At 41.2% G+C, this 13,654-nt stretch overlaps 1 protein-coding gene across 2 annotated transcripts in view; it reads right to left on the bottom strand.

The window, feature by feature from the left end:
* LOC137958915 (protein FIP1-like) overlaps positions 1-13,654 on the bottom strand; it is an 80,606-nt gene that overhangs the window by 22,839 nt on the left and 44,113 nt on the right. Inside the window, exons 6-8 of one of the 2 annotated variants that reach the window (XM_068806123.1) lie at positions 4,951-5,023; positions 4,280-4,335; positions 3,499-3,595 (exon numbers count right to left, since the gene is read on the bottom strand). In XM_068806123.1, the coding sequence (XP_068662224.1) occupies positions 3,499-3,595; positions 4,280-4,335; positions 4,951-5,023 (226 nt within the window). The remainder of the gene's footprint in view (positions 1-3,498; positions 3,596-4,279; positions 4,336-4,950; positions 5,024-13,654) is intronic. The other variant, XM_068806124.1, reaches the window with a different exon arrangement.

Genomic DNA, 13,654 nt, shown 5'->3' with positions numbered 1-13,654 from the left:
ACCATTGATGGTGAGAATATGGCTCATAACAATCATAGAGAGGAGCTCCAGGCAGTCATTGTTTATGAAGGGACTTATTGGAAGCAGCATTGCAGATTCAGATGGCTTCAGGAAGGCAACAGGCACCAAATTTTTCCACAAGATGACTTCAGTTAACAAGAGACAACAATCTGTTTTCTTCGTATTAATGGAATTTTGTCTTCTGATAAAATTCACTATTATGATTCCGCAATTTTTAAATTTTTATTTTTGCATATTTATACACTAATGACCAACCAAATAGACCACATGGGATGAGCCTTACCTTCCAAAACTTTGTCAAGTGTAGATGTGGGGTACCTTGAACAGCAATTCCCCTTGAAGGAAATGAAGCCAACTATGTTCTCTAATGTCAAACGAGAAAGCCCCTAGCCCAGATAGATTCATTTCAAACTTTTACAGAAATGGCTAATACATTCTGCAACACGACGGTTGTTAAATAATATATAGGTGAAGAAGCATTTGAGTCATTGTACTCATGAATAGTTGTGTCTTTTAGCTTTCCTCTCACTTTAGGCTTATTAGAAGAGTACTAGAAGTACTTACGTTACGCTATTTAAGTATTTGGAGTTATAAGGGATAAAATACCAGTGAGAGGGGTAATTTGGGCATTCTCTAAATTGTAACTTAAGTTGTGGTCGTAAAAGACTTGGGGGTTGATCTTTAGCCCTTATCAAGGACTGGTCTCATTGCTGAGACGCAAATTCTCTCATTCTTCACTCTCTCTTTTTCTCCTCTAAATCTTCTCTTTATTCTTCTATTTCTCTAAAATCTACATGGTATCCTCTTGTCTCTCTCTCCTCTAAATCTTCTCTTTATTTTTTTATTTCTCTAAGCTACATAGTTTTAAAGTAGGAGGACTCATTGTGGGTGACTTCTACTTTTCATCCTTCTACTTCTTGCCTACATCAACTTCCAAATTGGTGTTTTAAATTCTTTCAGCTAAGAGGAACCATCAGATCAGTTTTCCTCTTGTTTTCTGTGCCACAGCCAGTTGGCTGATGGTAATTTGTCAAGAGAAGTTGTAGTGCCCCTTTGTCGGGTCAAAAATTAAAGTTTGGGAACAGGTGTAGCCTGCACAGATTAGTCTTTCTTTTTGAATTTTAAGTGAATTGCTGCCGTGATGATATTCTATATTGGTTGCTTTAAATTATTAACCACAATCCAATGTTAGAGGGAAATTGAGTTTGTTAAATTATGTGGGACAATTTCTAGTAACACTCCCACTCAAGGGTATTAAGATAACGACCCTAAGACATACGTCTTGCTCCAATACTATGTTATGATTGAGCCCAGCTTCATCGCAACCTTATAGGCCAATGACTTTTTTAACAGTTATCTATGTGAGACTATTCCACTAACATTCTTATATAGTTCATCAGCATATGCGATGAAGGGATGATATGCATTAACCTCCTGCAAGATATCTTTCATTTCACTATAGTACTTTGTCATTGTCTTGCTCCACCATGCTTCATATTAAAATACTTGTGAAACAGATTAGACACTCTGGACAGGTTACTTCATTGAGAAAAAGTAACCCTAGGGACTTCTACATCTCTTTGGCAATTTCACACATTGTTATCAAATTAGTAATACTTCCTAAATTGGGCAGGATGATAATTTCGGTTTGTGTTGCCTTCAGCCCCTGGGGTATCTAGATGGAACGCAAATAATAGGCACTTCAGCGCCAAGCATCTCTCTCGGGATCAGGTCACCTCCTCCATCATTGGCCTCATCTCCTCGTGGCTTCATTCCAGGAAGGAGTTTTTCTCTTTGTCAGGGCTCTCGCTCAGGGACAACTAGAGTGTCATTGCTCAGATGGACACCCCGGTGAAACCTCCCTCTATGCAGGAATGGCAGCCTCCTCAACCGAGCTTCACCAAGCTGAATTTTGATAGTAGCTCCCATGGCAATCCTGGCATGGCGGGCTATGGTGGTGTCTTTCATGATTCTGTAGGCAACCAGCTCATGTCCTATTCTAGACCTATGGGTATTTCTGACTCCACTTTTGTCAAGCTTCAGGCCCTCCTCATAGGCCTCAGCATCTTCTGTGAGCACCTCTCCGGTCCACTCAACATTGAGGGAGACTTTGCAATGATTGTTAGATGGTTCTCCTCTCCTTCTTCTTTGCCGAGTTTACTATTCTATTTTAGACATTTCCCCCCATATTACTAGTATTTGGTCCCATGTTCCCAGATCTACCAATTTTGTTGTTGATGCTTTTGCTAAGCAGGAAGCCTCCCTCCAATCCCTTCATGTAAGGGGGGTGTCTCCGTAGTTTTGTTGTTTTGCTACTTTGTTTAATAAAATTATCACTTTCTAAAAAACAAAAAATACTAACTAGGTCATTAATTGTCAATTGTCCACTTCCCTGTCCTCGGTCACTGGACTAGGTGGCTCATCACGAAGTTATCTAGTCTTCCTCTTGATTCCCAAAAACAGTTTACCAACTCTTGACCATGACAAGTAGTTCTTACCATTTAGCTATACTTCAGTAACACTCATTTAAACTAGATTGACCAACCAATGCATAAAAATCTGCAATCTATTAGTGGGTGCGTGCACAAGAACAAACCTAGAAAGAGTTTGTGCAAGCAAAGGTCTAGGATTAGACCATGAAATAGATGGAAAATAAACCTTTAGGGGCATAGAAGCACATTATAACTGCTTAATCAACAGCACAAGTCATCAACCATTTGGTTATAGCATGAGAGAGAGGAAAGAAATAACCTTTCAAGACGATTAGCAAGACTAATTGAAAAAAACAATCCCTTCCTAGAGAAGTCATAGGTCTGAAAGAAGATGAAAAAGGTTTGAAACTCTTCAATTGGATCTTATTGCTTTGATACCATATTGAAATCTAGATTATAAAGTGGAAGGGGAGAGAAAGAGGATGAAGAAAGGGAGAAAAAGTTGAGAGGAGTTGCCATAAGCTGCCTTCTTCTTCTTCTTCTTCTTCTCTCTCGGTTCTCTCTTAGTCAAAAGTTCATTGTGAGACCCTAAAGCTGTAACAGAAGTTAACATTGTTTCCTCCAAAAATGACTAAAAGAAGTGAAAAGGCTTCTTTTTACCCTATAACACATGGTTTTGTCAATCACAAACCGACACAGGACTATTCTCCATAATAACTTCTGTCAGTTCCAGAGAACAAACTCGAGATGTGGAACACAAACTGATAGTGAGAGGAGAAGTTACTTGCCGCTTAAAAGGTACGCGTATGAATTACTTCTATTGCAAGAATAATAAATTGAAGATGCAAGGTTTAGAGTGAAACACTTCTGTTCATCGCTTATTTGTACATAACCCAATCCAAGGTATAGGAGTGAATAAAATTAATAAACATATCCGATACAATTCCTCAATGGAAGTAGTAAGAGAGAATGAGAATCAACAGAAACACACAAAAGTGAAAACCTTGACCACCAGAAAACACATGGAGCAGAAACCAGTATCTACCTCAATTCTTCCAAGGAACTTGATGGTTGTAGTGCAGAATATAACGATTTCAAAACATCAGGCTGGCTGTCCAATGAATTATATTGATGAATACAACCTTCATGAATGAAGACAGAAAAAACAGTTCAGAAAAAAATTATTTTAATTCAAATAAATTGATTGTGAAAAAAAAATAATAGAAGTTCAATTTCACGTTTCTTTCCAGCACAGTCATCTCACCATTATTTTCTGCATTCCAAATACACATTGCATTGGACACCCAAAAATCAAGTATGCTAAGGCATGCATTTCTATATACAGCGAATATTACATGATACAGCTTTTCTATTTAGGTGAAAGACTATATCATCACATCACATAAGATCAGTTTGCACTTCTCATACATATAACCCACAATCTGGTAAACTAGGTGTTTTCCCTCATCTGAGTAACAGCATCAAATGGGAAGCATGCAACAATAACAAAATATTTTGCTAAACATAAACCTTTTTAACTCCATTTTATTTTATTTTGATGAACCCATGTTTGAGTCCATTTAGAGGTAACATGCTCAAGTTTGTTTTGTGATTCACCATTTACAAACGCCACCCACATGGAGTTAATATCAACTTGGAGTACAAAGTGTAATGCTAAATAATAGAACATTGCAATAAATGAAAGTAAAACAAAAAAAATGGCACAAATGAAACTTGTGATGCTAGTTTAGTGTCAAAAACAATCTAAGAGAAACCCCTAAAAAATATTGCAATGACATGTTTCCCAAACCTACCAAGAAACTCACCTATGTACACACTCATAAACGACCCAGCACATAGGACTTCAACCAACATGATAATCCTGCACATTTGAACATAGAAATTAAAAAAAAAAAAAAAATTGCAACCAAAGAAACAAGGTTACTCCGAAAATATAAGAAAAGAGCTTATTCTTTTTTTTTTGTTTGTTTGTTTTAATTTCCACTTTACATATTAAAGGAAAACTCAATGGTATCCCACTACAGGCTAGTGCTGGGCCAACAAACCTGCCACACCAAGCAATACATATGGTATTTTCAGGTATCAGATACCAGTATGTGAAACCACAATATCACTTGATTGCAACATTTTATGGCTACCCAAAAGGATCGAATCCCCTCTTGAATTTATTATGTGAATACTTTCTAACAGCCACCAGGTCACAAACACCATAGCTTATGTGAAGCTAGATTCGTTAATGGATGGAATATGGTAAGATCAATTGCAGAGAAAATATGACAAAGGGCATGAAATTAAAAAAAAGCTGTGACATAAACCAGTATAAACATCAACACTGGACCAATGGAACGAGATCAGAATATCAGAAAGAAATAAGAATATGAGGTGAATAAGTTAGATACTTCATGACTTTTTTTTTTTTTTTTTTATGAATTACACCATAATTTAATATAAACAAAGCAAATGAAAAATGACCTACCTTAACAGGGTGCTGACAGAAAGAATCTTGAAGTGCAGTTGCCAGACAATGACAAGTAGCATTGCTGCAGTACCTAAGTAACATTAGGAACTATGTTAAGCTTCTTTTTTTTTTTTTGAAACAGAGATTTTTTTTTTTTTTTGAAATAGTGCTGAGAAAATTACATCCGGGGGGTTGAGAACCATCCCATTCAGTGAGGGATTGGAGGGATGTCCCCATTTTAGCTAACTTGTTAGCAAAAGAATTTGCCGAACGGATTACATGGTTCCAAGAACAAGAAATAACTTTTACAATATCAGAAATGGAGTGAAAGGTGGGCCAATAGTGCCAGGGGGGAGGGGCCGATCCCGATCCCCAACTAAGAATGAGAATTTTATAAACAAAGCATCCCACATCAAAATTAATTGCAGGAGCATCTTCAGATATATTCAAATTTCTAGGCATATAATCAACCTCAAAAAATAAGTTGATATAGAAAAAGTCTCCACATTCAAATACATATTTCTTTATCATCTTCATAAAAATAAATATTTTGTATTTATTTGTCAATAATTATATTCTAAGGGCCAGAGCTGCTGAAATTTACATAGGAGTTCGTAACAATGACAAATTTATATATAAGGAGATACCCATTTTGTCAGAACCACAAAGTCGAAAGCTTGAAATATGGGTAATGTCTTGACTGCTAAGTAGCATGGAATCTCACATTAGCAATTTGTGAGACATCTACAGAAATATGGGCTGCAGTAAAAAGGAGGTTTTCTCAAAAGAAGAATCTCTCAAGAATTTATGAACTATATTTTACAGTATAAAGACCAGGGCATTAGCCCTCATGCAGTTTGTTGGGGAGCTGGAAGGTGTAGCAGCAAATCAACAAATTCCATTCCATTGAGGTTGACCAGGCCATTTTTGGACAACAGAGAGAAGAAATAAAAATAACTTTGACTGCTGCATGTAATGTGTCCAAATCTACCGGGGGCACAAATTTTAGCTCAGACGAATAAACCCACCTTTGAGGACAGTTGCACGTCTTATGAGAGTTGAACCAGCTGTCCCTCAGTCAAGCATCAATAGTGATACTTCAGCCTTAGTGGTTAGTGGTAATGACTCAAGGGAGTTGCTCCTTCTGTTCTCTTAATAAATTCACATTTCATAAAAAAAAAGTGGCAATGACTCAAGCTCATTTGGTTAAGTAGCTTGAGAGGTAGAGGACAGAATTCAAGGGGAGTTAAAGGTCAGGGTAGGTCAGAACGAATACCTTGTACCCAATGTGGAAAGACAAACCATCTTCCAGAAAGGTGTTGGGAAACATATGGGAAACTGGATTGAGCAAATCAAACTAATCAAGCATTGCTAGGTGAGAACAGCAATTCTGATATTTCAATGAATAAAGAAAAACATCATAAGTTTGTCCAGCAGTACCTTCAGAAGGAGTCTACATCATATAAGACTTCCAGCACGTCCTCCTTCATACAACCTCATTGCTACTCTTGCTCAAGCAGGTACATCGGCTTTTTACACTTCTTCCTCTCCTTCATGGGTTATAGATTCAGGTGTTTCTGCTCACTAGTCAGGTAGTTCTTCATCATTTTTCTAAGTAACCATATGATCATAATTTTGGCATGGTTACATTGGCTGATGGTACTCATACCAAAGTAGTCGGAATTGGTACTATTCCCTTTGAGTCTCTTCAGTTATCTGATATTTTATTTAATCCAAAGTTTCCAAGTTATCTCTTGTCAGTAAGTAAACATACTCAGAATCTTAATTGTTGTGTCACTTTTTATGTATGTGTTTAGGACCTCCAAACGAAGAAGAGGATTGGATGGGGCCTTGAAAGTTGTAGATTGTCTAATGGTTAATAACTGCCAATTTTATCTAAATTGGATCGTTTCCTATCCAAAGAGGAATGGTTGCGGCTATATGACAATGTGACTAGTAGAGTTCTTAGGCGCATGCTCTCATATCATTGGCCCATATTGCTTGACACTCATTTCGGTCGTTGGGGCCATTCCCGTTTGCCAACTCTTGGCTCAGCGACAACAGCTTTTCCACGGTTGTTTCGAATGGCTGGATTGGCTTCGATGTTCATGGGCCACATGGTTGGTACCTCCCTCAAAAGCTCAAGGTACTCAAACAGCACCTCAATTCTTGGTCCTTGAGACGCCGGTCTCAACAATTAGATGAAAAGAGCTCTCTCCTCAACCCACCATAGACGCAACTGAGAAAATCCGGTGTCTCTCTTCCAGTGAGTTAGCTCATCACTTTTCCATTCAAAACCAACTTCAAACTTTAGCTCATCCATTGGAAGCAATTGGCTCATTTTCAATGGCTCTCGGAAGGGGATGCCAACACAGTTTTTCCATGTTGTGGCCTCTGCTAGGCGTCCGACTACTCGGATTACCTCGTTGTGAGTTAACAGTGAGGTAACCAGCCATCCATCGGCGATTTCTATGGAGAGGTTCAGAAGACACCTTCAGGTACCATTTGGTTAGTTGGAAAGATATTTGCATGCCTCATAATATGGGAGGATTGGGCATCTGGCCTACAAGAGAAATGAACAAAGCTCTTATGCTCAAATGGATTTGGAATTTCAACAACAAGCATAACAGTTTGTAGAGGAATATAGTGAAATTCTACATTCAATTTTCGAATGCCAGGTGGAGAGAGGGTGGTGCCGCTCGCCTTCTATCCCCGATATGGAAATCAATTTTCAAGCTCCTTCCAATATACAGAGATGCTAGCTCGTTTCACACAGACAATGGAAGGACCCTTATCTTCTGGTCGGATGAATGGTGTGGCCTCCAATCCCTCTCTAAGGACTTCCCAGGGCTGCATAGGGTGGCTAGCAACCTCTCTTGCTCTGTGGCTGATTCATGGAGTGATCAATCGTGGAGTCTCCCGTTCCAGCGGGGATTAAATGATGAGGAATCGTTGGCTTTTTGCTCTCTCCTTACTAGACTCAGCAGTACTATTATCACGGAGCACTCAGTTGATAAACTGATTTAGAAGCCCAGCAATAATGGCCGATTCATTGTTACTTCGGTTTACTCTCATCTCAGAAAGCAAGACCACAATATTCATGAGCATAAGGCGAATCTGGCTTGGAAACTCTCAGCACCAAGAAAAATCAAAATTTTCGTATAGTCGGCCATCAAAAAACAGATTCTTACTTCGAACAACCTTCATAGAAGAGGCTTCACCGCCCCTGATCTTTCTTGTCCCCTTTGCGATGAGAGCAAAGAGATAGTCCAGCATGTCCTCTTACACTAGATTTTCGTGACAGGTTTGGATGAAGATTTTTCAGAAAATTGTGTTCCAACTGGGGCTACATCAGGACCTCTTTGGCACCTTGAGATGGTTCGAGGGATTCTCCTTCCTTGGCTGGGCAAGTTAATATTTTCAGTCTGTCTTGTGCATGTTCCAAGGTGCATTTGGCTCGAGCGGAATAACCAGAGATTCAACTCCAAAGCTAGCACCGAGGACAAGGCATCTCATGCCGTTGGCCCCATCTCGAGCTGGCTTCATACAAGGAAGGATTTGTCACTCTACAGGGGGTTTCCCTTCGGGAAAATTGGAATTTGATCGCTCATATGTCTGGCCCCAGCAAAACTCCGAGTATGGCCATCTGGGATCCTCCCCCTTGCGACTACATTAAGCTGAATTTTGATGGTAGTGCTATTGAATGCCCTGGGCTGGCTGGAGCAAGTGGTGTGTTCAGAGGTCACAATGGAGACCCTATTCTTTCTTATGTTGGTCCGGTGGGCATTGTCGATTCTAATACTGCTAAAGTTAGTGTTCTGTTGTTCGGCCTTCAAATCTTCAAGGATCGTCTCCATGGCAAGTTAATCATTGAAGACGACTCAAAGATGGTTATTAGTTGGTGTTCCAAAGACAGCTTCCCCCCTTGACGTCACTAGGCCATCACTGATAGTATTGCTGACATTGTATCTTCTACTCATTGTAATTGGAATCTCATTCCTAGATCAGCCAACTCTTTGGTTGATAAATTGGCAAAATTCGGAACTTCCCAGCAATCTCTCATTGTTTGGAATGGCTTCTCTCCTTTGTAAATTTCTCTTTTGAGCTTTTGACTTAATAAAAATCAGCATCATTTCAAAAAATAAATAAATAAAAAATAAAATAAAATAACAGTGAGGTAACCTCCTATCGGTCCTCCATTACTAACTCTTTGGTGCGCTTTTTTTGCAAATCTTTACACTGAAACTTGCCCCTCGAGACCTTTTATCCAGAATGTTCAACTTGAGAGAATTCCGGATGCGGGTGGCCTAATTGAGCTCCCATTCTCTGTGCATGAAATTGAAAAGGCTACCATTGGCTTCCCTTGTGACCGTGCTCCTGGTCTTGATGGTTATAATGGCGAGTTTTATTGCCACTGGGACCTACCATTCAAGAAGACGTTGTTGCCATGGTTCATGATTTATATCACCGGGGAATTACATATCAAAGCATGGGAGCCTCTTATTGCCCTCGTCCCCAAGAAATCAAATGTTCAACAACCCTCGGATTTCAGCCCAAATAGTCTCACCAAAAGAACTTACAAGATCCTCGCCAGACTGCTTGCCAACAGGTTTAAAGTTGTCCTGCCCTTGGTCATTCATCACGGGCAAATCGCTTTCATTAAAGGCCAAAACATCCTCAATTCTACCATGTCGAGCTATGAGCTTTTACACTATTTCAAGATGATGAAGCTCCCCTAGTTTGTCCTTAAATTGAACTTCGAAAAGGCCTTTGATAGGGTCAATGGGAGGCTTCATGATCACCTCCTCACCAGAATGAGTTTTGGCCAAAGATGGCATCTCTGGATCAACATCTGCATATCATCCACCCCTTATTCCTTGTTCATCAATGGTACTATTCGTGGTCTCTTCAAGGGGTCTCGTGGCATCCGACAAGGTGACCCCCTATCTCTGTTGGTCTTCAACGTCATTGTTGAATTATATCTTTTTTTTGGTTTACTCAGCCAAAGAGAAGGGAAGGCTGCTGCCAACCGCTGATCATGCTGATTTTGACGTTCCAATCCTTCATTTCGCAGACGACACAATATGTTTGGTGTTGGTACTATAGGTCAGGTCAGAGAACTCCTAGCTCTTTTGGATTTATTTGAGGTTTTCTCAAGTCAACTGATCAACTGGAGGAAAACTACTCTCTTCGGATATCACATCAGTCCCGAGACATTGAGGCTTATGGCTGATTTTCTAGGTAGTTCTTTGAGCACTACTCCATCAACATACCTCGGCCTCCCTCTCTTCGATAGCAGACCAATTGCCAACCTCTGGTCTCCTCTGATTGAAAAGTTAAGCACCGACTAGCTACCTAGTGTGGCAAGCTCCTCTCCACCACGGGAAGACTCACCATCTTGAAATCTTGTCTTGCTGGCCTCCCAAATTACTTCTCCCCTTGATGCATTGCCCGGCCTCTTTTTGCAAAAGAATTGATTCTATCAGAAAGTGCTTCCTCTAGCGAGGATCTGAGGACTTTCCGTTATCACCTAGTCAACTAGAAAGACATGTGCTTACATCGTTTGCTAGGTGGGTTTGGCATCCGCCCCACAAAAGAAATGAATCATGCTCTTCTCCTCGAGTGGATATGGAAATTCATTGCTCAATGTGCTTCTTCCTAGAAACCCATGGTAGCTTTTAAGCACCAATGTTCTCGTCTTTGGTGGACAGAGGGGGAGAGACACCGGTGCCTATCCCCCATATAGAAATCTCTCCTCCCCTTGCCTCCTCTATTCAAAAGCGCCACCTTTTTCTTTGTTGGTAATGGTCAGAGGCTCCTTTTCTAGCGAGATGCTTGGTGTGGTAACCGATCCCTTATGGATACTTTCGGTTCTCTCTTTGTCATCTCTTCACAGAAAGACGCCATTATTACGGATGTTTGGCATAATCGTTCATGGGACTTCCGCTTCAGACAAAGTCTTCGTGACAGTGAGGCCAATGACCTTTGTGCTCTTCTATCTACTCTTGCCCCTATTGTGATTTGAGGACACTTACCAGATAAGATCATCTGGAAGCCGAACAAGAAGAGCCACTTCTCAGTGGCCTCGGTGTACTCTCATATCAGAGGTTGGATGGCTAGCCCCCCGAGCACGATGCCGTTGCAGCATGGAAACTTTCCGCCCCAAACAAAATTAAGTTTTTCATCTGGACAGCCATCAGAAGGAAGATTCTTACAAGCGACAATCTTCACAAGCGTGGTTTTCAAGCCCTAATGCGGTATGCCCTCTCTGTGATACTTGCAATGAATCGGCCCAACGTGTCCTCCTCCGCTACAACTATTCTTGGAAAGTCTGGATGGGCTTCTTTCAAAAACTCAATCTTTAGCTCGGCCTTCCTCAAGACCTAATTGGAACTATTTGGATGGTAAGAGGCACCCCTCTCCCTAGGCAAAATCCTCTTAACTGCCTGTTTTACCCATGTGCTATGGTGCATTTGGTTAGAGCGCAATAACAGGTTTTTAATCATAGCCCAGCAGTGTTGATAATACTATCGAGTTGGTTGTGGGCCTTATTTCTAGCTGGCTTCACTCTCGTCATGAATTCTCAGCCCTAGGGGGATGCCTCTTCGAATAACTGGCATATCCTCACTCACATGTCAAACCCATTATCCTCACTCACATGTCAAACCCATCCAGAACTCCTGCCATGGTTAAATGGTCCCCCCTCCTTTGGGCACCATCAATCTGAACTTTTTTTTTTTTTTTTTATGAAATGAGAATTTATTAAGAGAATAGAAAGGAGTTAACTCCTGACAACAAGAGATTGCAAGGAGGCTCCTTGCTTGGCTAGGGCATCAGCCACAGAATTTGTTGATCTCGGAATGAGAGATCAGAAACAATTAAAGAGATCTACAATATCCAAAATTTCAAAAAAGGCATCACAATGGCACCACGGAGGAGTAGAGGCATTCTGGCACCAACCGATTACCACCTTAGAGTCTCCTTCGATCAGGACAGGTCCGGAGCAATGATCGCGAAAAACACGAAGCCCATTGAGAAGGCTTTGAAACTCAGCCGTCGTGGAGTCTGCAACACCAAGCGGCCCAGAGAAAGAGACGATCCGGTTCCCAAGAGAATCACGCCACCAAAGCCAACTAAGCCAGGGTTACCAAGAGAAGAGCCGTCAAAATTCAGCTTAAGGACTTCGGCAGGAGGCGGGGTCCATTTGTAGATGACAGGAGGCTTCGAGGAGAGGTGAAGCTGGGCTAGGCTTCTCCAATTATTCCTGATGGATGATCCAGAGAAGGGGGGAAAGGCCTTTCTAGAATGAAGCCAAGTTGTAATATTGCCTGAGATGGTTTCAATAACTCTATCTTGAGAGCTAAGTTTGGCATTGAATCTTTGCTGATTTCGCTCCAGCCAAAGACCCCAGGGGATGAATGCGAATAAAGCAGAGATCATCAATTTCCCAAGTTCGGGGATAGGGGTCCCAACGAGCATACGACAGGTGGCAGTCGGGTCCTCAGGGAAGCAGAGTTGGAGACCAATTTTGCTACGAATCAACATCCAAATCCCTCAAGAGAAAGGGCACAAAAGAAGCAAGTGGCTAACAGTTTCTTCTTCTGCATGGCAGAAAGGGCATATGGGGTTAACTCCGAGGTGGCCACGAATTCTGAGATTGTCAGCAGAGAGAATCTTATTACGGCAAGCACTCCACATGAAGAATTTTACTTTTGGGGGGGCACTAAGACGCCAAGTGAATTCTACTGTATGCTTGGGGCCCCGAGTGATCTCTCCTCGAATAGCAAGATAAGCAGAGGAGACAGAGAAAGAGCCACTTTTATCTGGCCACCAGATCAATTTGTCTGAATTGTTAGCTTGGAATCTAGTTGGCTGCAGAGCGTCCAACAGTCGACTGGCTTCAAGACTTTCTAACTCAGATAGGCCTACAAGGCTGAATGTTCCATCCCCCATTATTAGCAACTTCAGCAATGGTACTATTCCTCACTGTTGAAATTCTGAAGAGGCTCGGAAAAGTGTTTTGAAGAGGCATTTTACCCAACCACCAATCTTCCCAGAATCTGATATGATGGCCATCTCCCACATAGAATCGGATTGCCGTAGAGAAAGTAGGAGTTAAGAGATAGAGCGACCGCCAAATAGGAGATAAATTCCTTCTGTTTCCCCCATCTGTCCACCACTTTGAGGAGATACCGAGCTTTGAAAACACCATATTTTTCCAGAGGTTTGGGCAGCTGAATTGAGTCTCCAAATCCATTTAAGGAGCAAGGCCTGATTCATGTCTTTGGAAAGCCGGATTCCAAGACCTCCAAAATTCTTCAAGAGGCAAACTTCCTCCCAGTTGACCAAATGGTATTTGAAATCAGGGTTGTTCCCTCTCCAAAGAAAACGCTTCTCCATTTTATCAAGTTGCTGACAAACAGAGGCAGGGCGAGGCATGAAGGAAAGATAGTGGTTTGGAATACCAGCGATACATGATTTCAAAAGAGTCAACCTTCCTGCCTTGCTAAGCAAACGACCCTTCCATGATGCAAGTCGTATTTCCATCTTCTCTATGACCAGGTTCCAAAGATCTTTGCAAATACGACCAGTGAATAGAGGAAGGCCAAGGTAAGTGCAAGGGGTGGATGAGATTCCGCAACCAAGTACCTCCGCCATTTCTGAGAGATAGTTTGGGTTGATATTGAACCCAATCAAAGAAGTTTTCCTCCAATTGACTTTT

Source organism: Aristolochia californica, unplaced genomic scaffold (assembly GCF_029961685.1).
Source record: "Aristolochia californica isolate CCGP_79_NKW_82.1479 unplaced genomic scaffold, dmAriCali1.0.hap1 SCAF_3, whole genome shotgun sequence".
In the NCBI taxonomy this organism is placed as follows: domain Eukaryota; kingdom Viridiplantae; phylum Streptophyta; class Magnoliopsida; order Piperales; family Aristolochiaceae; genus Aristolochia; species Aristolochia californica.
This window is presented reverse-complemented; position numbering and strand designations above follow the sequence as displayed.